The sequence below is a fragment of the Magnolia sinica genome, chromosome 2 (genome assembly GCF_029962835.1).
Source record: "Magnolia sinica isolate HGM2019 chromosome 2, MsV1, whole genome shotgun sequence".
In the NCBI taxonomy this organism is placed as follows: domain Eukaryota; kingdom Viridiplantae; phylum Streptophyta; class Magnoliopsida; order Magnoliales; family Magnoliaceae; genus Magnolia; species Magnolia sinica.
The window spans coordinates 134,567,752-134,595,375 of NC_080574.1; the positions used below are offsets into that span (position 1 = coordinate 134,567,752).

Below are 27,624 nucleotides of genomic sequence, written 5' to 3' on the forward strand. Positions count from 1 at the left end.
TGTGAGTCGCTCTCACGTCTCCATTTCCTGATTTTTAGGCCCTTCCTTTTGCTCTTTCACTCGCTTTTCTGTTTCCAATGGAGAGACGAAGCTTCCTTTACAATTCAAATCTTCATTCATTTCGGTGAGGTTTTCTTATTCTCCTTTCAATCCAAATCTCGTCCTGAGTAAGAGATGGAGAGAGAAAGGTGAGTTCTTTCAAGATTTGGGGGTCTTTTTTCATGTCTTTTCTGCTGTACTGTGTTTGGTGCATTTTCTTCGAAAAGATTTAGGAATTTTAGATTTTTTTTTTCTTCTTGTGGTTTTTTTAGTGTGGTTTCACAGAAACTGGGATTTGGGTTTTGGTTAGTGAAGGTTTTTGGTACCTGGGTTTTGCTTAGAATGTAGTTTTGGATCGGTTTTTGTTAGTTTGGTGAATTGGATTCTGTAGACAATGGAGTTTGGTGTATCGGGTTTTGCTCTGCAGAGGTCTTGATGAGTTGGATTTTGCTTAGAAGAGGTTTCGGTGAGTTGGGTGTTGTTCAGATTTGATTTTTGCGAATTGGGTTTTGCTCAGATTAGGCTTTTTTTGTGATTTGGGTTTTGCTCAGATTAGATTTTTGTGAATAGGGTTTTGCTCAGGAAAGGTTTGGTGAGTTGGGTTTTGCTTGGATGGCATTTTGGTGATTTGGGTTCTGCTAAGATTAGATTTTGGTGATTTGGGTTTTGCTGGGAATTGATTTGGGTCGGTTAGTTGGGTTTTGTTTGGACTAGATTCTGGTGAGTAGATTTTAGTGATCTGGTTTTTCTTCAGAAAAGAATTTGGTGATTTGGATTTTTCTCAGACAGAAAGGTTTTGGTGATTTGCGTTTTGCTCAGAAGAGATTCTAGTGAATTTAGGTTTCCCTCAAAGAGAGATTTCAGCTTTGGAATTTGGTTATACCCTATGTAGATTCAGGATTCACCTGATTTTGAATTTTGGTCAAAGTGGGAATTTTGGTGAAAATGGCAGCTTCATCCCCGTCTCCGAATTCTCCTCCTTCGATCACTCTGCCCCTGCCTTTGGACACACCACCACCTGCATCGGTTCTTCCCCCCACGCAATCTCAACCCAATGCAAATTCCGATCCGCCAACACCATTGACTTCTTCTAATCCTTCGCCGTCCCCTCCTACTCAATCCCCTCCACCGTCCATTCCTTTAGCTCCTCCTCCCATCCCTCTATCTCCCCCACCATCTCCTCCCAATGCATCAACTCCACCTGCTTCTCCGCCTGCACTTTCACCACCCCCACCTTCGATCCCTTCGCCACCTCCAGTTTCAGCTCTGCCACCACCTCTCTTAACCCCGCCTCCCATTTTAGCTCCGCCGCCTCCTCTCCTTTCCCCACCTCCTGTTTCAGCTCCCCCACCTACTCGAACATCATCGCCTCCTCCTCCTTCTGCTGGTAACCCTCCTGCACTTTCCCCACCTCCTCCTCAAGCGGCCTCACCTTCTCAACCTCTTGCCCCACCTCCTCCTGTTGCCGTTTCATCTCCACCGCCTGCCGCATCTCCACCGCCTGCCACATCTCCACCACGTGCTGCATCTCCACCACCGCCGTCAACAACCCCATCCAAAAGTTCACCTCCACCCCCTGTTCCCTCTGGTCGTCGACATGCCCCTCCCCCCTCAAATTCCCCACCAAACCAATCTTCGCCACCACCTGTAAATCAACCGCAGCCCCCTCTCCCCTCTCAAAGTAATTCTTCTGCTCCAGGGACCCCTTCTACACCAGCCCTGCCCTCTCCCCCAGCACCATCGGGGAATGTCGATCCTTCAGTAACTCCTTCACCAACGAAATCTTCTAATTCTAATCCAAATGTTGACGGGGGGTCGAGAAGCCCAATCTCAGCCGGAAGCAGTAATAATAAGATCGGAGTTGTGGTGGGAAGCATTGTTGGTGCTCTTGTAGTGCTTTTTGTCATCGGATTTCTGTGGTTTGTGGTGAAGAAAAAGAGAAAGACAAGGCGATTTAATGGTGGCTATGTTATCCCTACACCACTTGGAACTTCTCGGAGGTCAGGTAATACATATGCCCTTGTTCATCTTTTCATTTAGCATTTTATTCATTGATACTTCTCTGCAATTCAAAACTGCCACTGTTTATAATTGGGTTACTATGTGCTGCTTGATGGAAAGGAAAGGTGTATTTGTTCAGCCAGCAATCGTAGAGGTGAGTTTTAATGGCCAAATACATTGATCTGGTGGGTCCCACCATGGGATCGCCATGCTCTAATATCTCCCTATAAAATTGGTCCTAGTCATCATGAAAAGGGACAGTTACTAGCGATAATTCACCAATTTAAAAAGGGCCTGCTGACTGTTTGGATCATCTGTTGGGAGAGTTTTCTGGCGTGTATACCATCTATTGTGGGCCGACACCATATGCTTGACTTGGCTCGGCAAAAGGTGGCCCCACATATACAGTTTGTTGGACCTGGGCAGATGCTCGATTGAACATTGTATGAAAAACCTAGAATGTTTATCACTTTCTTTCACTGAACGTATCAGTGACACCTTTTCCTACTTGTGGCAGACATGCAAGACAATCAAACTGGTCATCTGGTGCCCCCTACCTTGGAAGGGCCATGTCCAAAAATTAACACTGATTGGACATCCTAATGCTTAGATTGGATGATTTTTTAGCACTGATAGGAAATCCTAACACATAGACGTGATGATTTTTTTGGAGGAAGAAAGGGATGGACAACGAAACTCTTTTTTATTTTATTTCAATAACCATGTATTTTCTTTCCCCAAAAATCCTCCGAGCAATGGTTTGGATTGTCAAGTTGTTGTGATTTTTGCGTATGGTCTGTTCAAGGTGCAGCTGACCTGGTGATTGGCTTGCATCTTATACATTTATGGCACGAGTGTGAAAGCATATCCTTGATAAGTTAAGCGTAAGAAAGTGACAAACACCACTTTCTAGCGCAACATTGTATATTTCCTCTTTACAATTACTTTTAGGTGGTGTTTGATTTTTCATTTATAGCGTAAATTCACTATAAATAGTAAATTATTACTCTTTTCTCCTGTTTGAAAGCTGATGAGTATTTCTGCCTCAAGAAGCTGTCCAAAAAGGACCAACGTAAACTTGTGGGCCCTTCTGTGATGTATGTGATGTATCCACGCCGTCCATCTGTTTAATGGAACATTTTAGTACATGGGCCCAACAACAAGGCTGGTCCAAAGCTCAAGTGGCCCACAAAACAGGAAATGGTGGTTGTAAAACGTCCACTGTTGAAAAGGTTTTTCTTCCTAAGGCCCACAAGGTTTTTTATTTGTCATCTAACGTGTTCCTAAGGTCACACAGACATGTATAAGGGGATTAGACAAATATCAGCTTGATCCAAAGCTTCTAGGGCCCCCAAGAAGTTTTTAACGGTAGGCGTTTAATCCCCACCATTTCCTGTGGTGTGGTCCACTTGAGCTTTGGATCTTTATCAAATTTGGGCTCATGCCCTAAAATTAGCTGACAGAACGGATGGATGGTGTGGATAAGCCACATACATTACAGTAGTCCCCACATGAAGTTCGCACACCTCTTCGGTTTTAGCATTTAAAAAGTAAGCTGTCAACCTCTACATTGAAAATGCTGCAGGAATTATGCTGGTAATTAATCATTACCCATTTACAGGGATTTACAGAGGTAAATAAGAAAACAAACAGCCTAACCATTTAAAAGCTCAAAAGCTCAATTCGACTCTATGTCTAGCCAGGTCAGGTTGACTCAGAAGGCTTGAATGGATCTTTACTTGACTCAACCCGATATTTAATAATTTAATTGATATTATTTGTAAATATTTTAAATGGTTATATATTGATAAAATTTGAAAATAATGAAGGGTAAGGAAGGTGCTTGGCTTGTTGGTTACAGCTTGCTCCTACTTGAGTTCTTGGGTTTGAAACCCAGTTACTACTACTACTTCTTCTTCATTTTTTTGTTATTTTTTATTTTTTTATTTAAATGTTAAAAAAGATTCTCAAGCGAGTGACTTATGTGGAGTCAACTCAACCAAGCCAGCGAGTTGACTTGACGAGTCATGCCTAGTCGAAGCCGAGTCAGGCTCACAACCGCGTTTGACAGTGACTTGGCTCAAGATCTTGCTGAGTCGAGTTACCGAGTTTTAGAACTACGCTTGTAACTGGCCTTTCCTTTTCCATTCAAGCTACAGTTTATAGTTGCATGTACCATGCGTTACTCAGAATCCTTTCTTGGGTACACTCGATTTTCTTTTAATTAATGTATGTGCATTAGGCCATTGATAGAACTTAATAAGAATGCTTTCCTGTCTTCAGATTCATCCTATTCAAAGCCGCTGTCGACAGTTCCTCTTGTAGAAAATGGCTCTGGTGGCAGTGGATACCCATATTCACCTCCAGAACCGGGCGGCTTAGGCAACTCGAGATCATGGTTCACATATGAAGAACTGTTACAGGTCACAGACGGGTTTTCTGAGCATAACCTTTTGGGTGAAGGCGGATTCGGTTGTGTCTACAAGGGATGCCTGCCTGATGGAAGAGAAGTGGCTGTAAAACAGCTCAATGTTGGTGGTGCACAAGGTGAACGAGAGTTCCAAGCAGAAGTTGAGATTATTAGTCGTGTACACCATCGGCATCTGGTTTCACTTGTTGGATACTGCATATCCGAGCGTCAAAGGTTGCTTGTGTATGATTATGTCCCTAACAACACACTCTATTATCATCTTCATGGTAAGAAATATTTTTCAGCTTTTTCCTTTTATATATATATATATATATCTCAAGTCCAACCGGTTGGACTATAACTTGCAGTCCACCCATTAAATAACTTCCAACTTGTGACATTTGTGCAACATCCAAGCCGTCTAATAGGTTGGCCCTATCATGAGGATCTCCTTTAGCAAAATCAGCTGCATCCACTTGCCAAATGGCATGCACTTGTAATTTTCCATTAATCAATGGCTAGAAATTGTTTACCATGTTGTGGTCTATCCAATGAGCAGATGGGGCTGATTTTTTTTAACTAAGCAATCATCATGGTTGTGCCAACCTATTCAAGGGCTTTGATGTCACATGCCCTTAACTGGTTGGAAGTTATCAGCCAGGTGGACTATAACTTGTGGTCCAACCGGTTGGACTCGAGAGTTATATATATATATATATATATCAAGCTTTGGGGACATGCTTTGTGAGCACGTAGTCGCTAATATCCTGCATCTCACTCTGCAAATTTCTAGTCCATGATCTCAAAGAAATTGCTGTGTTTGATACCCATGTTAGACATGCATCCCTGCTATTAGAAAAAACTCATACTTTTAGTTCTTGTATTTCATAGTACCTAGGGCCGTCAATGGATACTCGGATCTGCAGGTACCCTATGGATCCGACCCAATTTTAATGGGTCTTGGTCCCATCTTTTGGACCTGTAAAGAAATCTGGTTGGTTTAGGGTCTCACATTTTAGACCTGGTTAAAAATTGGGCCTGGTCGGGTCCAATTGAATTTAATTGTATAATTATACATATTTAACATATATTGATGATTTGAGCAATAAAATAAGGTTTCCTAAGCCACAAACATGTTAGAGAACCCGCTTACACTCTGCGCATGTGTCAAAGCGGTACATTTGTGTGCGACCTAATCCATACTTCGGGTGGGCTGATGTAGGACATGAAATTCAGACATGATGCACAAGATTTCAGGCTTAAGATCACATTAATTCAGAAACAATTATACAAATTCCATATCCCACACAAAAGTCCAAACATTCAATTAAGGGGAATCTATGTGAGTTCAGGCCTACACACGTTAGGGCTGGATCAATAAAAATTATGAACTAAACAATACTCAAAGGGAAATAGAAATCATCTATACATGTATGACAATCAATCCCTGCTCTAAGGAATTCACCAATTTCAAATTAAGGAACCCTAGGGTGAGAGAGGGTAGAAATTAGGGATTTAGAATAATCTAGGGCTAGGGTTTATAAAAAAAAGAAGAAGCATGAGAGAGTAAAAGAAGAAGGAAACCTAAACCAGAGGACAGTTCCTGCCCACGGATAGCAACAATGGCCTAGACGCACGTGCGTGTGATCACGGCCGCGCGTGCGTGTGGCCCACTATTCAGCAAAAGGCTACCTTAGTCCTGGTCGGCCAGGGATGAACTCCAAAATCCCCAAATCTCTGCTCGATCCGATGCACGGTTTGTGCATGGGCCGTGATGCTCCGTCGAAGTTTTAGCCCTCCTGCAGGGCCAGATTATGGAAATCTACTGTAGAGAGAAAAACGGCTGCAACTATTGATGGATTTGAAGATGGAATGCTTGTAAATATGGATGGAAGAAGGTGGGGGCGAATCGGGATAGATGTGGCTTCGCACCACGGTACTTAACTCTTCGAAGAAGGGAGGGCTTCGCACCTAATTAGGCTTCACAACTCAAAGAGTAGGAAAATACATAAATTTTTTTATTAATCTTCAATGAATCAAAAGAACTAGAAGGGGTGCCTATTTATAGGAAAATCTTATACCTTAAAACTCGCGCCATGTGCGTAACCTATTACTTGGCGATGAAGTAAATTAAAATAAAAACCAAATAAAGAAATCTAAAGCGTTCATGATGTTCTAAATAATAACAATAAGCAAAACCTACAATATGAAATCAATCCGACTAGTGGGCTGCGTTCATGAGATCCCATGGTGGGCTTTTCTTGATTGTCGGACCCACTCTTTTGAATCAAAACTTCATCTCCTAACTAGGAGGCCCTCTTTGGACGTCATCATCGATCCACATCGACGATGGGGTCCTCCTCCTTCTGGCGTATGTGCGTAGGGGGCGGCGTGTGCGCGCGTGATGTCCCCATCAATTCTCCTTAGCTGCGAAGATTTCGCCACTAGCGAAATAAAACTCCTGAACCGCTCCGGGATGTCAGGATCAAGTCTCTGAAGCTCCTCAGTGAGCCACATGCTATCTGAAGCTGGGCGTGACTTCCATTTAACCCGGTACTTCTGAAACCCGCCGTCCGAGATTGAAACATCTGATGGTCCAGGATATCCTCTCTGGGTGTGTGAAGGTTAGGTTTGGGAGGCAGAGGCTGGGAAGAAAAGTCAGGAAGAGTAGGTATGGTAGGTAGAGGCTGGGAAAATGGGTCAGGACAGGTAGGTATGGGAGGTAGAGGATGGGAAAATGGGTTGAGAAGGGTATGTATGGGAGGTAGAGGTTGGGAAGAAAGGTCAGGAAGAGTAGGTATGGGAGGTAGATGCTGGAAAAATGGGTCGGGAATGGGCAATGGTTCATGGGATAAATATGGGGAATCAAGATGGGTGGGCGAAGGGCCGGACAAAGTATCAGTGGTCCCCTGAAAAGTAACTAGATTCTCCACATCGAATGTGAAACTAATTCCCATGGAAGATGAAAGATCTACCTCATACACGTTGAGACCGTTTCGTTTTATAATTTTGAAGGGTCCAGCGCTACGCGCGTGTAACTTACGAATGGCCCCCGGAGGGTACCGCTCGGGCCTGATGCGGACCATCACAGAGTCCTCAATATTGAATTCTTTGAAACGTTTATGCTGGTTTGCAGAAATTTGTAATGTTCATTACTAGTAGTGATCTTCTGCCTAATTTTTTGATGCCATGAATGAATATGATGCACAAAAAGACTGCAGGCTCTGACAGCCCATGGGACAATGACATAGGGACAAGATCAATAGGTTTCTCAGGTTTATAACCAGTAACGACTTCATAAGGACTGAGACCTGTGGACCTATCAACAAAACTATTAAACGCAAACTCGACTGTAGGTATTACGGTGTCCCATGTTTTGGTGTGTTCTATATCCCTCTTAGGGGGAGACTCATCTGATAGATTATCACGAAAGACATCACGTAACTCATCCACTATCGGAATGGCCTCAGTGGGTAACTCTACACTAGCCTTTGGTGCACTCTCTCCAGCCACAAGGCCACACATGTTGTTCCCCTCAAAATAGTTGTCTTGATGTCCCTTATGGGGTGAGTGCACGGGTGCACGCCCATAATTGATTCCTTGACCAAATCCATTCATTGGTCTATCCTTTAGGCCACCTGCCTGAGATTGGACATCTACCCTAATGGTGGGGTTTGTCATGGCGATGGTCTTTAGTCGGGTAATGCGTACATCAAGTTGATCAAAGCGTTGGTCTATATGTTGTTCCCAGCGCTTACTTAAAACCTCGATCTTCTGGGACAGTTCGTTTAGTGACTCTAGCAGTTGCTCCATGTTTAGTGTAGGGTGCAAGCCAAAACCATAACCCGTACGTGTGGCATATGACTGCTAACTCCACCCAAGGACTTTCTACCACGACTATATGCAACTAAACGAGACTAAATGATCCTATGAGACTCTATATGAGGGAAACTACGCAGTGCTACCAAAATTTAGCAATATAGTTGTCAAAATATAAGAAGGTTTTTTTTTATTTTTATTTTTATTTTTATTTTAAATTTTAAAACGAAATAACCTAGTTTCTAAAAAGAAAAAGAAAAAGAAAGAAAGTTTCTAAAAATAGAAAGTAAGTTAGTTTCTAAAAAAAGAAAAAAGAAAGTAAACTAGTTTCTAAAATGGAAAAAGGAAAGGAAATTAGTTTCTAAAAACAGATTAAGAAAGTTTCTGAAAAATAGAAAAGGAAAGTTTCTAAACCTAGAAATAGAAAGCTAAGTTAATTTATAAAATAATTCAAATAAGAGTATAATAGAAAATTTCAGCAGCTTATGTCAGGGCTTATGGACCTCTAAACAGCCATATCTGATGAGAATTGATGCGTAATGGACATAAATAACTAAACCCTAAACATGTAATGCATTCCCCTATAAGAACCATAAGCTTTGATACCAAATTTGATGCAGGACATGAAATTCAGATATGATGTGCAAGATTTCAGGCTTAAGATCATGTTAGTTCAGAAACAATTACACAAATTCCATATCCCACACAAAAGTCCAAACATTCAATTAAGGGGAATCTATGTGAGTCCAGGCCTACACACGTTAGGGCTGGATCAATAAAAATTATGAACTAAACAATACTTAAAGGGAAATAAAAATCATCCACACATGCATGACAATCAATCCCTACTCTAAGGAATTCACCAATTTCAAATCAAGGAACCCTAGGGTGAGAGAGGGGGTAGAAATTGAGGATTTAGAACAATCTAGGGCTAGGGTTTATAAATAATAAAAAAAAAGAAAGCATGAGAGAGTAAAAGAAGAAGGAAACCTGAACCAGAGGACAGTTCCCGCGCGCGGACAACGACAATGGCGTAGACGCACGTGCGTGTGATCATGGCCACACGTGTGTGGGGCCACTATTCAGCAAAAGGCCACCTTGGCTCTGGTCGGCCAGGGATGGACTCCAAAACCCGCAAATCTCAGCTCAATCCGATGCACGGTTTGTGCGTGGTGTTTCGCCGAAGTTTCAAGCCTCCTGCAGGGCCAGATTCTGGAAATCTACTGTAGAGGGAAAAACGGCTGCAATATTGATGGATTTGCAGATGGAATGCTTGTAGGAGGAGAAATATGGATGGAAGAAGGTGGGGGCGAATCGGGATAGATGTGGCTTCGCACCACGGTAGTTAACCATTCGAAGAAGGGAGGGCTTCGCACCCAATTAGGCTTCACAACTCAGAGTGTAGGAAAACACAGAATTTTTTATTAATATTTAATAAATCAAAAGAACTACAAGGGGTGCTTATTTATAGGAAAACCCTATACCCTCAAAACTCGCGCCATGTGCGCAACATATTACTTGGCGATGAAGTAAACTAAAATAAAAACCAAACAAAGAAATCTAAAACGTTCATGATGTTCTAAATAATAACAATAAGCAAAACCTACAATATGAAATCAATCCGACTAGTGGGCTACGATCATGAGATCCCATGGTGGGCTTTTCTTGATTGTCGGGCCCACTCTTTTGAATCAAAACTTTATTCCAGGAGGCCCTCCCTGGACGTCGTCATCGATCCACATCGATGGTGGGGTCTTCTTTCTTCTGGCGTATGTGCGTAGGGGGCGGCGTGCGTGTGCGCGTGCGCGTGATGTCCCCGTCACGGGCCAAACGATGTAAATGCTCTTATTTGTCCAAAACTTAACTAGAAACCTAGATTCAAAGACCCAATGGGTACTCAAACCCGATTGGATCCAGATCTGATTCTTCATGAACTAGACCGGGATTTGGCGAGACCCAAGCTTGGTTAGCCCAGGTACGGGTACTATAGGACCCGACCCGGACCCAACCATTTGACAGCCCTATTAGTATCCATATGATGTTATTCATAAAAAATAATAATAATAAGATTGAGGGAAAAAAAAGAAGAAAAAGAGGTATTGATATGATGTCTACGGAGGAATGGTCGCTACAAAACATTGCATATGAACTCATGCAATGAGTCTCATTTGCCAATGTATCATGTGTTTATGACATCTGAACTGTGCAAAAGGTGGTGCACAACATGAAGATCACATGGTGCAAAAATCAGGGAAGTCCAATCATGTTAGGCAGGCTGCCTTGTACAGAACAATGGATGGTTCAAATCAGACCTGCTGACAGGCTGATTCCCACCACATGTCTAGCCCACCTGATAGCGGGCCAGCCTGATTATTGCTCCAGGTGATCAGCTTGTCCTACGCATGGGTTGAACAATCTTTGCATTTTAACTTCACATACAATGGGTTGCAGGTGCTCATTCCCCATATTTATATAGTTCTAAAGTGTATCTAGTTATGCAAGTATTCTTTGTTTGATCTTATGCCTCTATTAACTACTACGGGAAGTGAGTGCAATGCACTTACGATGGGAGAGAGAGAGAGAGAGAGAGAGAGAGAGAGAGAGAGAGAGAGAGCTGAAATGATGTGCGTAGAATCTAAGCCGTTGTAGACGTTTGCAGGTGAAATCTAAACTGTATCCTGGATAATAGCCGCATTTTTAGTTCTCAACATGCCTTCATTTAAAATGTCTTCCCACGTCCTTCGAATATTTGAAAGTTTTCCGCCTTCAGAAACTAAGTGCGGATGGAAAAAATGTCCAAAAGCTGATTGCTTTATATATAGTATGTAAGAACTCTATTTAGTGGGCCTCACTGATCAACGGTCTGGATTGTTATACAGTTGGACTGGATGATTGAGTAGTCCAGTGGGCCCCACTTCAGGTGATGCGCTGCGCAGTCTATCTGCGCAGCTCTGCGTACTAGGGCTGGAATGCTATAGCTGTCTTACGCAGACAGCAGTTTGAGTTGAACTAGGATGCTACAACGTGGAGCATGGGAGAGAGAGTTGTGATGGGTTTCAAACTCCCTCTCCACAGACTCTATAAAAGAGAGCTAGGTCCCCAATCCTACAACACAACAGAAATTCGAGTCCCATCTACTGATTTGCAGAAAGGGTGTGAAGGAGAGGAAGATCCTAAGTTCTACAGGTATTCTGGTATTCTTATCCGGCTTCCATGGTGGCGTCTCAGCTAGGTAAGTTATTCGACCCCTGATCGCCATGTCCCATGCACAGACAGATCCGTGGGCCTATTCCGCATCTAGATTAGATCCCACAGTTGGTACCAGAGCCAATGTGCATAGGAATGGATGATCAAATTCGTCAATTAGGGCTTTCAAATTCGAAACCCATACAGCAATTAGGGCTTTCTAATTTGGATCCCATATCAGATCAGCATCAGGGATTTTTCAAATCTTTGAAACAGATCAACATTAGGGATTTCGAATCCCATATCAGATCAACATCAGGATTTTTCGAATTCCTGAAACAGGATTTCGAATCCCAAATCCAGATTAGGGATTTCAGTTCCAATAGCCCTAAAATCTGAGATTTTAGATTCGAACCCCTAAATGCAGACATCCGATTAGGGACTTTTGATCCAGTAATTAGGGATTTGAACCCCAATTACAGAATCCAGAGTTAGGGATTTCGAAATCCCCAAATCCGGTTGATTAATTAGGGATTTCCGGAATCAGATCCCCAAATATAGATTAATTAGGGATTTCGGAATCCAGATCTCCAAATACAGTTTGGGAAATTTCGGATCAGACGCCCAAAATTCTTCTCGTTAGGGTTTTCCATACCCTCACCTGTGTCTTTAAAGGAGGCAGCCATGGATACCCTATTCACCGCCGGAGTTATGCATCATCTTTGACTTCAGCAGATCCGAGGTTACAACCTCCATTGATGGCCGACTGGATCCTTGTATCCACCATCTTCCATCCATGGCAGCGTCTCAGCTAGTTGTGTTCTTCCCTGGCCACGGTGGCCATCATCGTGACTGGAGATTCTTCCCGTCGGTCTGGTGATGGACGTCGGACGTCCGGTCCCAAGGATGGCTGGCAGCGACGACTGCTTCGAAACTAGGGCGAGCAGCAGCAGCGGCTGTTTTTTCGAACAGAAACAGCAGCAGCAGCAGCTGTTTTGTTTTCGAGCAGAAGCATTAGAGGCAGGGATTTAACCTACCCGAATTTTGGGTGACGGGTTTGCGGACCCGATTGAATGATAGTCGGGTCTGCAATTCAGGACCCGAACCGGATTTTCTATTATCCAATATTTCTATTAGTGGGCCCTGACATCATTCAAGGCCCATTGGTCCGATAATCTGGTCCACTTGATATCATTCTGATATAATTTTATTTTTATTTTTGGCCTGGACCATATATGGGTTCAATCATGAGCGTATCATCTAACTCATTCAGGAGGATAGGGACCATTTATTATGATCTGACCGTTTATTAGTTTGATCAGGAACTTTCATCTGACTTTTAAACTCATCTATTCAAACTTATGGACGGCCATACACAGATCTACCCATCAAATTTATTCAATCCATAATATCGGTCCATTATTAGAATGTCAAGAGCTCGATTTAATCATGCTCATTTGAACAAGTACAGATCAAATGAGAGTCCTGATTCGGCCCTATTATTTGCCCATCACCCATATTTAAGTATTGATATGGACCGTTGGAATGTAAGGTGTGAAACCTATTTATATGTTTCACTTAAGGTCCCTTTATTTCCAAAAAGGTCAGTATCAACTAACTTATGGGCCGCATCGGACTAATTAAGATATAATCCATAGAGAGGCAGGATTATAATAGCAATCCTAAAGTCTATATTTGTAGTTTTGGATTCAGTTGTGTTAGCCACCATAGTGACCTCAATCGATGAAAATATTGCAAGTACAGACTTGTAACATTGGGATAAGTGGATTGCATACAGTTGCGTTCACATTTTCATGCATACGGTAACGAAAACACAGACGATTACCATTTGGCAGTCAAGTGAACGGGTGAAGTAAATGGTGCTGGTAATGTAAAGCTGAAAGACTCATCTCACCCACAGGTGTTGAGTGTCTCAGATTTACATGACTGACATCACTTAGCTTCATGTTCAGGAGAATCACTAACATGTTGTTATTACCTCCCACGGGAGGAATGATGATGATGTAACAGATTCTCACTAAGATGTGATGGTTGGGCCCATCTTCATCTTGGATGATTCAGTCAATGCCTCCCTTAGCAACTGAATTGATTAACTTTGCCTGATATTTATTTACATTCACTAAATTGCTTTGTGAAATAATGAACTAATGTGAGTATATGTGTATCTCTTATATTTCAGTCTCAATTCCAACTAATACGCATCAAGTCCCTGCCTTAAATGGGTCTAATTATACTCAATGGAAGAACGCCATTGAAGTTGTACTGTCTTCAATTAGATCTTGCCCTGATAATACCAGAACCGCCAAAGCCATCTGATAATGCCACTGAAGTTGAATATAATAGATGGGTTGCATGGTTTAGATCAAATGATACATGCCTGAAAGTCATTAAATATTCAATTTTTGAATCGATGAAGGGTGCCATGCCTGAAACAGATAAGGCTAAAGTTTTCCTAACTGAAATGGGAAAACGATTCAAGAAATCTGATAAATCTGAAGTGAGCATTCTTTTGAATAAATTGACTCGCTCATCTTACGATAGAAAAGGCAACATCCGTGAATACATTGTAGAGCGGATCGAAGTTGTTTCTAAGATCCGTGCTCTAGGACTTGCACTCACTAATGATCAACTGGTTCATTTGATCATGAACAACCTACCTCCCCAATTCGACACGTTCTTGGTAAACTATAATACTGTGGACATTGGATGAACTCATCACACAGTGCGTCCAAGAAGAAGACAGGATCAGACAGATGATAAAAGCTCAAAATGTTAATATGGTAACTTCAAGACAAGGGCATGGGCAAGGGAATAAAGGTAGAAAGAAGAGGAAACAAGGTTCTAATAATGGATTCTCTGGTCCTCCATCTGGAAACCATGAGAATCAATCTGGAAATGGATCTAAACGCAAACGGGTTAAAGGCAAACCGTGCTACTTTTGTAAAAAGACGGGTCATCTAAAGAAAGACTGTGAAGGTTTTAAGGAATGGCTCATAAAGAAAGGTAATCATTCTGTTCTTGTCTGTTTTGAATCTAATCTGACCGATGTGTCAGTGGATTCCTGGTGGATAGATTCAGGAACTACTATTCACATATGCACTTCTATGCAGGAATTACTACAGGCCAGGCGATGCGGAGCACTCAGTATACGTAGGCAATGGTGTCAAAGTTGATGTGGAGGCAATAGGAGTCTATAGGCTTAAGTTGAAGACTGGTCATTTTTTGAATTTAGTAAATACATTCTGTGTGCCGTCTATAAGGCGCAATTTAGTTTCAATTTCCTGTTTGGATAAGTTGGGATATTCGTTTCACTTTGGAAATAAAAGTTTTAGTATTTACTTTAATTCGATTAAAGTTGGAACCGACTCTTTAGTAAACAACTTATACCAGTTAGACTTGATTGCCTCTCACGTCTATAATATTAATACATTGCATGGAAATGTAGTGGGATCCAAGCGAAGACTAGACTATGAGAATTCCTCCATGTTGTGGCACAGGCGGCTATGCCATATATCTCGTGAGAGATTAGACAGGCTTGTGCGAGAAGGAATTTTGCATTCTCTAGACTTTTCTGACTATAAAGTATGCATTGATTGCATAAAAGGCAAACAGACTAGAACGAGAAAGAAAGGTGCAACCACGAGTGTAGATCTATTAGAGGTTATACATACAGATATCTGTGGACCATTCCCTACAGCCTCATGGAGTGGCCACAAATATTTCATTACCTTTATAGATGACTACTCTCGCTTTGGGTACTTATACCTTATCAGTGAGAAATCAGATGCCCTGGATGCTTTTAAAATCTATAAAGCCGAGGTTGAAAATCAACTCGATAAGAGAATTAAAGTTGTCAGATCTGACCGTGGTGGTGAATACTATGGCAGATATGACGAATCAGGACGCAATCCAGGGCCATTCGCTAAATACCTACAGGATTGTGGCATTGTTGCTCAGTACACTATGCCTGGTACTCCAGAGCAGAATGGAGTTGCTGAGAGACGTAATCGCACCCTTATGGATATGGTGCGAAGTATGGTCAGCAATTCAACATTACCAGAATCTCTGTGGGGTGATGCGATCAAAACCGCAGTTCATATATTAAACAGGGTTCCCAGCAAAGCAGTAAGCAAAACTCCTTTTGAGTTGTGGAATGTGAGAAAACCAAGTCTCCGATATCTACATGTTTGGGGTTGTTCTGCTGAGGCCAAAATTTATAACCCGCATGAAAAGAAGCTTGATCCTAGAACCATAAGTTGTTTCTTCATTGGATACCCAGAAAGATCAAAAGGCTATCGATTCTACTGTCCTTCCCACTCCTTCAGAATTGTTGAGACTGGAAATGCCAGATTCATTGAGGACACTGAAAACAGTGGGAGCACGAACATAAGAAATTTTGTATTTGAGGAACAAAGGACTGTTGACTCCTGTCATAGTCAATCCAGATCACGTGGACATTAATAATGCAGTCGATTCTGCAGTTACTGCAGAGCAACACGTAGAACCTCATATACAAACCACTGATGAGGAAAATCAAGATCAGACCCAACAAGCTGAACCATTAAGAAGATCTGAAAGAGAGAGAAGGCCTGTAAATCGAGACGATTACATCGTATACTTACAGGAACACGACTTTGACATAGGGGTGGAAAAGGATCCTGAATCCTTTACACAAGTCAAACAAAGTGCTGATCCTTCTCGTTGGTTTAATGCCATGAAAGATGAGTTGAAATCCATGCAGGACAATAAAGTATGAGATCTTATAGAGTTACCCACTGGAATAAGGCCGATTGGTTGTAAATGGATATTTAAAACCAAACGAGACTCCAAAGGTAATGTCGAACGATATAAAGCCAGACTTGTTGCCAAAGGTTTTAACCAACGTGAGGGCATTGACTTTAAGGAGACTTTCTCACCAGTATCCAAGAAAGACTCATTCAGGATCATAATGGCTCTTGTAGCTCATATGGATTTAGAGTTACATCAGATGGATGTAAAGACTGCATTTCTCAATGGGGATCTAAATGAGAATGTGTACATGTTGCAGCCCGAAGGTTTTGTAGCTACTGGCGCAGAACATTTGGTTTGCAAACTTAAGAAGTCCATCTATGGGTTGAAACAGGCATCGCGGCAGTGGTACCTTAAGTTTCATGAAGTAATTTCTTCATATGGCTTTGTAGAAAACACTGCAGATGAATGCATCTACATTAAAACCAGTGGGAGTAAGTTCGTTATGATGATTTTGTATGTTGATGACATTCTGTTAGCTAGCAGTGATACCAGGATGTTGAGCGATACCAAGAAATTTTTATCTCAAAAGTTTGAAATGAAAGACCTTGGTGAAGCTTCTTACGTCATTGGCATTGAGATTCGCCGTGACAGAACACTTGGACTGCTCAGCTTGTCACAGAGGACCTATATTGCTAGGGTACTCGAAAGGTATGACATGCAAAATTGTGCTTCAGGAAAGTCCCCCATTGTGAAGGGCGACAAATTTGGTTTATTTCAGTGTCCAAAGAATGATTTAGAAAAGAATCGAATGAAAGAATTTCCGTACGCATCAGTAGTAGGGAGCATCATGTATGCTCAAGTCTGTACGCGACCGGACATTGCCTTTGTCATTGGAATGTTGGGAAGATATCTATCTAATCCAGGAATGCAACATTGGATAGCTGCAAAGAAAGTATTACGGTATCTTTAGAGAACAAAAGACTTCAGACTCACATACAGAAGGTCTGATCAGTTGGAGTTGATCGGATATTCAGATGCAGACTTCGCAGGCTGCGTCGATACTAAGAAGTCTACTTCAGGATACATCTTCATGATGGTGGGAGGAGCTGTGTCGTGGAAAAGCGTGAAACAATCTACCACAGCCTCATCCACTATGGAAGCTGAATTTATTGCTTGCCATGAGGCATCTAATCAGGCACTATGGTTACAGAGTTTCTTCTCGGGTTTGCGGGTACTGGAGCATATCCCGAAACCGTTGAGAATATTTTGCGATAATTCGGCTGCTATTTCCTTCTCTAGTAACAACAAGCATTCGTCAAGGTCGAGGCATATCGACATCAAGTATCTTGTTGTAAAGGAAAGAGTTCAGAATCATCAAGTGTCCGTGGAATTCATCGGCACTAAGCAGATGATTGCAGATCCGCTCACTAAAGGGCTCCCTATCACGTTATTTCAGGAGCATGTAACATCCATGGGAGTCATTGATCCCACAGATGTTTTCAGTTAGTGGGAGTTGAGCGTACTTTGATTTTCACAGACACTTAGAGATCTCGTTTTATACAGTTTGTTTGGATGATTTTGATATAAAGATTTATTTCTGCTTATTTATATATATGCGCAAATTTTGAATAAGTGGAACTACAGTTGTGTCTCGTTGGAGACATGAAAAAGCTTCAGGACCTCTTAAGGATAGGCACATATTATCACACTAAAGTGTGTAATCCTTATACCACATTTCCTAGTTCGTGATCTATGTCGTGAAGATTGAAAGTATTTGTGATCGCGCTTAGACTCACTTCGCCTAAATTAAATATTGTGATGACTACCGCGTTTCGATACTGACTGTTTTGATGGACCAGATTGAATAGCATTACTCATATTGTCCAACTGTTTTCATTGGTTAACCATTTAGATATTTTCTTAAAATATCAAAACTTATTTACAAAATTATTATATATATGACTATCATTGACATTGCTCAATGAGGCCCAAGTGGGAGAATGTAAGAACTCTATTTAGTGGGCCTCACTGATCAACGGTTTGGATTGTTATACAGTTGGACTGGATGATTGAGTAGACCAGTGGGCCCCACTTCAGGTGATGCGCTGCGCAGTCTATCTGCGCAGCACTGCGTACTAGGGCTGGAATGCTATAGCTGTCTTACACAGACAGCAGTTTGAGTTGAACTAGGATGCTACAACGTGGAGCATGGGAGAGAGAGTTGTGATAGGTTTCAAACTCCCTCTCCACAGACTCTATAAAAGAGAGCTGGGTCCCCAATCCTACACCACAGCAGAAATTCGAGTCCCATCTACTGATTTGCAGAAAGGGTGTGAAGGAGAGGAAGATCCTAAGTTCTACAGGTATTCTGGTATTCTTATCCGGCTTTCATGGCGGCGTCTCAGCTAGGTAAGCTATCCGACCCCTGATCGCCATGTCCCATGCACAGACAGATCCGTGGGCCTATTCCGCATCTAGATTAGATCCCACATAGTATAGATAAGATTGGTATAATAATACATTTTTCCACATTATTATGTATGAAGTGTTATCGTGTCCTGTTCTCTACTAATGTAAGAAGTGTAGTTTCAGTTTTATTCTCATTAGTCAGCATGGTTGGTCTGTTAATGTACCATAACTGTATATGCATTTTGTAGGGGAAGGAAGGCCAGTTATGGATTGGGGGACCCGGCTTAGGGTAGCTGCTGGTGCAGCTCGTGGAATCGCCTACCTGCATGAAGACTGTAATTCTTTCTCTTTTTTTATACAGATTTACTGAGCTCCATACATTTCTATTATATTACTGACATTTGGGTTTTCATATTTATTTATTTATTTATTTGTTTTTGTATTATCAGGCCATCCTCGTATCATCCATAGGGATATAAAGTCATCGAACATTCTTATAGATAATAACTTTGAAGCTCAGGTACATTCGTATGTTTTGAAAACTGGACTTTCAGGAGTCTTAGGTATATGATTTTCATTTTTTTTTCTATTAATTTCGTTTGTAATTGTTTAAATCATTTCCCATGTAATAGGTTTCAGATTTTGGGCTTGCGAGGTTAGCGCTGGATTCATTCACTCATGTAACTACTCGTGTAATGGGAACTTTCGGGTAGGCAAACAGAGCTTAGTCCGGATATCTGCTAAACTTTAATGATTTTTCTTTGGGAAATGCTCCAGTGCTCTATGTAGTGGGCCTAAAGGATGTTGCTTTTCTTTTTCTTGGAGTCTAGTTGTTGATGGCCTCCTCGGCGATCTCTCTCTTCTGCCCTGCTTTGTATCCCATTTCCTTTTTCTTTTAATATATATATTCACTGACTTTTCAAAAAAAATAAAAAATGCTCCAGTGCTCTCAAAGCACTATAAGTTATAGTATCCTAGTTGCATTGGGACACTCAGTCCATCCCATTGATCCAAACTGTTCATTAGGTCCAAGGGACATTTCATGGGCCACAATGCAAACATCACACTGATCTGACAAATATAACCATTTGATCAACGTCCTTTTGTACGAGCGGTCAAGATCGTGTGCTCAAAAATAGGTCCAATCAACAACTTAATCCATCTCTTTGTTAGGAGCTGTCACGATTGGCTATGATTCCTAAAGAATTACTTTTGGTTAGGCAATTGTTACCGTCCTATCTATGGCTTGGAAAAGGATGGCTATAGAAATAAGGCCAAATCAAGGATAGATTAGATCATTCGATTAGTGAAAGTCTTGCATGGTAGACCATGAAATGTCTTCTGGACTTGATGCGCATTTCAGATTGATCAATTGGACTGTTCAAGTGAACCAATTCAACTAGGAGCACTATAACTTATAGTGTTCTCAGAGCACTGGAACATTAATCCTTTCTTTTCTGCAAAAATCCAGTTCCCAGAAGTGTGAGATCCAAGCCACTCATCAGGTGGACCCCACCATGTAGATGCACCGTGCCAAAAATCAGGTTGGTCTGCTCCTTTAGTGCACCCCACATGTTCATTGAATTTGGACCGACGGTCAAAGTCCCTGAGTTGTTCATCTTCTAGTACATGAGTTAGCCACCTGATGGCTGATGCATTTACATGGTTTGGACATCTTGCTCATGTGAGTTTTGCATCCCTTGGAAAACACGCTTGTGTGAGTGCACTCTCTGATGCTGTGGCTCTCTCAAGATCTGACAAACGTCTTGGTTTTTCAGGTATTTGGCTCCAGAGTACGCATCGAGTGGGAAGTTGACTGATAAATCCGATGTATTCTCTTATGGAGTCGTGCTGTTAGAGCTTCTAACTGGACGCAAGCCTGTTGATGGATCTCAACCCGTGGGAGATGAGAGTCTGGTTGAATGGGTAGGTACTTTTCCTTATTTGAACTTTTTTTTTTTTTTTTTTTGGAGTGTTTGGCTAGTTAAATTGGCAGAGTCAACTTGGTGTCCGTGGCGGGCTAAACAATCTGACCACATTGGAAGGGAGTCTTGTTGGTTTGGGCCTGGGGACGATTGTCATGATTGACATTTAAAATCAGGGCACACTAGCTGGTACCCGTGCCACCATAAGCTACAGTGGTACGGGACAAGTGGGGCCCACGTGATGTATTCTCCATCAGATGCATGACCTCAATTTACCCTTGCTACACAAAACTCAGCACAATCCAAGCTCAGGTGGGCCACACCACAGGGAACAAGTTAAAAGTGGATGCTTACTGTTGATTTGGACAGGAGGCCTACTGTGTAGTGTATCCACAATCCAGGCCATTCAGAACCTTAATCTGATCTGGATGAAGGGTCAGGCCCAAAATCAGGCTGTTTTGCAACTCAAGTGGCACCGGTGAAAATCAAGGGTGGGTGTTCTCTCCCATCCTGTTCCCTGTACTGTGGCCCACCCGATTGTTGTTCATCTAACATGGATGAAGGGTCGGACCCAAAATCAGGCTGTTTTGCAACTCAGGTGGGCGCTGGTGAAAATCAAGGGTGGGCATTCCCTCCCATCTTGTTCCCTGTACTGTGGCCCACCTGAGTGTTGGAATCAGGCTGATTTTTTATACCTAGCGCTAACACGAGCTAACACATCCGATGGACAGGTTGAACGTCCTGTATACATCACGTGGGCCCCACATCTGTTCCACTGTGGTTCTCATCCTTAAAACCATGGATTGAATTTGCATCAATCAAGTATAGACTTTAGAGTAAATGGCCAAGATGGCGTTGGGGCCATTTCAATTCACAATGATGATGACCGGACCTTAATTTCGATGCCATGCATTTCAAGTTGTAGTTGAAGGGGTCTGAATTGTCTTTCAGGGGGTAGTCCCTTATTATTAATGGAGCAGGTTACTACTAGCTAACCTCACTCAGGACATTTCCACTCTATTGAATTGGATCATCGCAATTCAATTCAATTCAATTGAGCATCCAAATGCTGCCTTTCCCAAGTTATTCATTTGCTGATTGACATTGGTAACTAGATCCTTTGAATCTCTTGGAGTGCCCATGTCAGGTATGCCACGACATGGGCATCGTAATGTGATCAGCGTCGGATATGGCTCAGATGTAGCGAATATACATTAAAATAAGAATTAAAAATGATAATAAAATATTTAGAAATTGAGTAAAATATTGAGATTAATAAAGATTTTCTTCTTCTTCTTTTTTTTTTTTTTTAAAAAAAAGATAGCTATGATTTGTAACACTTTCGAAGGAATGATAACGGGAAAAAAAACACAAAAAAGTAAACAAACGCACCAAAGGACAATTCAGAAAGAATGCTAATGAGAGACAATGAGACCCTTCATAACCAATGCCCAACCCACCTAACCTCCTTGATTTGGCCAGTGCTACACCTGACAAAAAGCTTTAATGCCTGTATCCCAACTAAGGATTCTGTTCCAAGCCTTCTAAAAGACCTAATCCTGTGATTGAGATTGGTTACAATATGTTCTGTTATTACCTTCCATCCAAACAGGCCAAGCTGTCAAGAGAGCAAGACACCACAAGACCTTTTATCAAAACAGCCCCCCTCACTGTGCCTGGAGGAATTCATCAATCTTCTCCGGCATCACCCAATCCATGACCCCATAAGAAAAAATAAAATTCGATAATCTTTTTACTGGTAAAGCTCACACGTCCCAAACCTTTTGAATGACACGTGGTATGTCCAATCATCGATCAGGACGGTTCATTCAATTGTACCAATTGGAGCAAGCCATGGTGCAAAACTCACGCCAATCGGTTGTTCCTAACCCTTTTGAGTGAGGCCAATTTGTTACAAATGTCTATTGTTTATGAGTCATAGATCACGTGGTTAGAATCATCAAACCAAAGTGCTACTACTTTGGAATCATAAGCAATTCAGAGTGTGATCTATCCAGTAGATGTTTCAAGATGATGTTGGAGTTAGTTTGTTTCTATGCTCAATCTTGGCTGTCCATTGTCCATGTTATTGATTGGACGCTTAGGATCATCTGATTGGTGTGATTTTTACACCATGGTTTGCTCCTAGTTGTATGAATGAATGAACGGTTCAGATCAATAATGTGTTACTCCATGTGCCATTTAAAAATATCGGGGATGTTGCTAACGTCCCCATGAAGGTGAGGATGTTGGCAAAACCCTACACATGCGCACTTGCACGCATAGGTGGAACAAGATTCATGTAGTGGACCCCAATTAATTGGGATAGGCTTACGATGACGACAAGGACGAGGACGATGACAATGATGATACACATACAAACATAGTAGCATATTAAACATAAAGCCATGTAGCCCCATCTTAAGATTTGTTGGTTAAGTGAGGTTGAACACTACCCAGGTGAAATAGGTCAATTAATGCAGGGATATTTTCATACCGGGCTCGAGTGGGGTAGCCTGTGGGATGCGGGGACACACTCGGGATGGACGACCTGTGTGAGGCGGTACCCATGTGATGTGAGGCCTACGAGGGGGGTTCGGCGGAGGTCCTAACCCATGCGATGTGGGACCTGGGCTATGAGATATAAGAATTGATTCGCCATGCTCTAATAGTTCGAGCTTTTAGAGCAAATGGTTAATTGTCCTGCATCAAAGTGGTATCAGAGTGGTATCAGAGGGTGATTAATGTAAGGGCATTTTCACACATATTTATCGACTAAAAAGGAAAAAAATTTATGATAAATATGGTTTCAAAAATGGGTTGTATTGGCCCGTAGGCCGACATGCCCCATATCTACGGGATGGACTTGATTTTTTATTATTTTATTTTTAATTCTCTCATTTTTCCACTTCTTCATTTCAAATATTATGAGGAACCTTAGGAACTAATTTCACACTAGATCTAAAGTGTATTTTGAGGATCAAAATACAAGATTGAGTGGGATTTGATGATTTGAAGCTGAATGGACTATTTTGGGAATGATCATAAGAATGTGGCACCACCATTTTCTTTTTCCATTTTTCCATCATGTTTTTGTAGTATTTATATGTAATGGGCTCAAATCTAACAATTCATGCTTGATTTGCATTCAATTTAGGCCTATTTGGTTGACTTTCCTTGTGGTCTGCTTCACCATTGAATACGTGTTAAAAACACAAGAAATGATAGATTCCAGCATTTTACATTTATTCCCCCCCCCCCCTCCCCCCCTCCCCCTTTTTTTGGGAAAAGTAGTATCGCTGATATGAGCCCATATAATATCATTTTTGCCCAGCTTACTGACTCATCATTCAGATAGAAGGTGGGACATTCCAACATCTCCACCTTCTGCCGAATAAGACAATGGCGGCATTCAGTGGAATGAACGCCACTCATCCCACCATATTGGAAAGGGTGCTAGCCTCACACCACATGCATTGTCTCCACATGCACCATTACATGCAGCACACGTGCCAACCTGGCAACGGTGTGTGACATCTTACCAGGGCATTAGGTGGCCCCCACCATGAAACTGAACCTCACAAAAATCAGGTTGGCCTAGTCATTAGTTGGCGACATTTCTTTACAAGTGTACATTCAATATACATGTGTGGCCAGCCTGATTTTGGTCCCTGGTCATCTTGACAGTGGGATGGGATCCACACCTTATGTACTGAGATGTCCGACAATCTTGCTAGTTGTAAAGGGTGCATGTGGGGGCTAGCAAACTTCCCATATTGAAACATCACAATATATTGCAATATAAGGTGTGTCCAAAAATCCAAACACACCTTTAAAATCATACATGGATTTTTATTTTCTTAATGGTAATGAGATGAAGATTCTGTAATAAAGAAAGGTATTGAAGAAATGCCAATTTATCTTTCAGGCTCGACCACTGCTGAGCAATGCACTTGAGAACAGAGACTATGAAGGTTTAGTCGATCCAAGGCTTGGAAAGAACTACGTCGAAAATGAAGTGTTTCGGGTGATTGAGGCGGCCGCAGCATGCGTACGACATTCAGCTGCAAAGAGGCCTCGAATGGCACAGGTAATTTCCGAGTACAACTACTTTTCTTCTGATGGGAAATTATATAGATCTCAAATCGGATGCTAATATGAATAGCATCTGCATGTTCTTTTGTTCAAATGGGGTCCATCGTATGGTGATCCAGAGTGTTAATATGATGGACTGCAAAGTTTATGGACCATGATCCATAAATGCCCTTGACATACAATCCTCATCATTTCATATGTGGCCTGCACATTGGCGGCTAAGAAATGAAACACAAAAACGGTTGACATTCAACCATAAAAAAATTGGAAGGGTGGATGGATTGTCTTCTGATCTGGGAGACTTTTGAGACATGGTCCATTTGTTGTAGTAAAGTTCCAAGGATGTCTTTCAGCTCCTCGGGTCAAGGATGATACAGTTCCTTGTCTGATTGGGGTTCAATCAACACTACAATGGTCAACATCCAACTGCAAAAAGTTGGAAGGGTGGACAGGGTCTTTGGATCTTGGTGACGTTTGGGATGTGGCCCATTCATTGCTAGGTCCATCAAATCAATGATCCAGATCCCAAACTAAAGATCTGTGGAAGCCATTCAGCTCCTTAGCCAAGGATCATACTGTTCCTCTCATCTGAATGTAGCCAATCAACCTGACAGCGGTTGACGTTCAATTGAAAAGAGTTGGGAGTGCAGACAGATAGGGTCTTCTGATCTGGGAGACTTATAGGACATATCCCATTCGCCACAAGGCCCATCGAATCAATGGTCCAGATCACTGGAACATGGCCCCCCTATGAAACCCAGCGATCCAAGGATGCCATTCAACTCCTCAAGCCTCATACAGTTCCTCTGATTGGATTGGGGTGCCAATCAACATGACAATGGCCAACATTCAACTGAAAAAGTTGGTAAGTGTGGATGGATGGATAGGGTCTCCCCATTGGGAGACATTTGGGACATGGCCCATGGAAATTGACAGTCCCAAATGACTGAAGCATGACCCCCCTATCATCACCACCACCACCTCCATCATCATCATCATCTAAGCCTTATCCCAACTACATGAATCCTTCTCTGCCATTCCATTCTACGAAGGGCCATAACTTTAGCTCCTCAGCTACATGGTCCTATACAAACTAAAGATCCAAGGAATGGCAGAATCCTTTTCTGCCATTCCATTCTATCAAGGGCCATAACTTTATCTCCTCAGCTTCCTGGCCCTATACAAAGTAAAGACCCAAGGATACCGTTCAGCTCCTTGTATTGAGGTTCATACAGTTCCTCTCAGACATTGATTGGGGGGCCAATCGACACAACTATGGTCCACATTCATCTGAATAAAGTCGGAGGCGTGGACAGATAAGGTCTCCTGATCTGGGAGACTTTTGGGCCGTGGCCCGTTTGTTGCGGGCCCATGAAATCAAATTTCTGGATCACTGAACCATGCCCCCCTTATCCAAACTAAAGATTCAAGGATACCATTCAGCTCCTCGAGTTAAGGATCATACAGTTCCTCTCGTCCACCTGATTGGGGCCCAATCATGATGTATCTCATCTCTTTTGCTCTTAGGTGGTGAGAGCTCTGGACTCTATATATGACTCTGCGGATCTAAACAACGGCATCAAACCAGGCCAAAGCGTACTCTATGATTCCGCGCAGCATTCAGAGGAAATCAGACGCTTTCAGAGGATGGCTTTTGGGAATCAAGATTACAGCTCTGATTTCAGCCATTCTAGTTGGAGAACTGAAAGAGACTTGTAACCAGGTTTCAGTCTTTCCCCTATACATCCATTTTTCCATATAATTCTTTTATTCCCTTAATTAATTGGGATGCTTATGTGGATGCCCTGTGTTTTTTTTTTTTTGCCCGCCTCTCACCGTTCTTTTTAGAACTGTTAATAAAACGTTTATTTGATTTTTCAAAGTTCCCAAAATGCAAGTCTTTATATCTTTAAACGCCATAAATTCCCTGTTGGGGCCCCAATTTATAACTAGGGGAATGATTGCATAGGTCCGACTGTAAGGTGATTATCATTTGTTCAAGCTTTTTGGGGCTCACCATGATGTGTGAGTACCATCTAACGTTTCTGTTAGTTTTTGCCCCATAAGTTAGGCCTAGATCCTGAAATTTTTTTTCTGATCCATGGCTCAGGTGGGCCGCATCGAAGGGAATAATGCCCACCATAGAAACTTGCAGATGGATGTGGGGTCCACTGTCTTGTGTATATGCCATCCAAACCAGTCATCAGGTTCTCCTCACCAGGACGAAGGAACACACCAAGTGGTCCATCTGCTGTGAATAGATAGGTTCTAGGGTTGATTGTACATTCGTCATTAGTCCCTGTCGTGCATCCTAGACGTGAGAAGGCTCACAAGACCATGCGGGCCCCACCCGTGTGACTCGGGTGGCTTGTGTGAGGCGGTACCCATGTAATTTGGGGCACACGAGGGGGGTTCAATTGAGAGCCTAACCCATGAGACGTGGGGCCTGGGCAATGAGATAAAGGGATTAATTCGTCACACTTTCGAGACTCCTCACCGGAGGTGATTAATGCGGTGAGGCAGGTGGCTCGTGAGATGCGGGCCCCACCCGTGTGACTCGGGTGGCTCGTGTGAGGCGGTACTTATGTGATTTGGGGCCTACGAGGGGGGTTCGATCGCGGACCTAACCCATGAGACGTGGGGCTTGGGCAATAAGATAAAGGGATTAATTCGCCATACTCTAACAGTTCGAGCTTTTAGAGCAAGTGGTTAATTGTCCTACATCAGTAGTCATCCTTCTGACCCAAAAATCTGCTGGGTCCACTGATTAGGTTGGTTACGGTTAATGAAATAAATACAAAGTATGGCTGAAAAATCTTTGTTGAATATTTCTAAGCTGACTGCATTTTGGCTCATCTGATTGGTGGACCAGCTAAATTCTGGGTCAGAACAATACGGTCGAACATGATGGACGTTTGGGATATTGCATTGGCTTCCCACATTGGCACGTGCTGACTTGGAGATGGTATGTCAAACCCTGATGTATGT

The 27,624-nt window shown here is 42.2% G+C and overlaps 1 protein-coding gene across 1 annotated transcript; it reads left to right on the top strand.

Moving 5' to 3' along the window:
• On the top strand, positions 1–26,559 carry LOC131237751 (proline-rich receptor-like protein kinase PERK8). Its single transcript, XM_058235702.1, has 8 exons — positions 1–2,044; positions 4,324–4,737; positions 18,865–18,951; positions 19,066–19,136; positions 19,249–19,325; positions 20,395–20,542; positions 24,470–24,631; positions 26,164–26,559. Exons 1-8 carry the CDS (start codon positions 985–987, stop codon positions 26,353–26,355), a joined length of 2,211 nt encoding a protein of 736 aa, XP_058091685.1. The 5' UTR covers positions 1–984; the 3' UTR covers positions 26,356–26,559.
• The last annotated feature ends 1,065 nt before the right edge of the window (positions 26,560–27,624 follow it).

Excerpts from the sequence above, each read along its gene's own strand:
- LOC131237751 (XM_058235702.1), top strand. The coding sequence starts at position 985 with ATGGCAGCTTCATCCCCGTCTCCGAATTCTCCTCCTTCGATCACTCTG. Across the intron at positions 19,326-20,394 it reads CGTGTAATGGGAACTTTCGG|GTATTTGGCTCCAGAGTACG; the intron begins GTAGGCAAACAG and ends TTGGTTTTTCAG. Across the intron at positions 20,543-24,469 it reads ATGAGAGTCTGGTTGAATGG|GCTCGACCACTGCTGAGCAA; the intron begins GTAGGTACTTTT and ends TTTATCTTTCAG.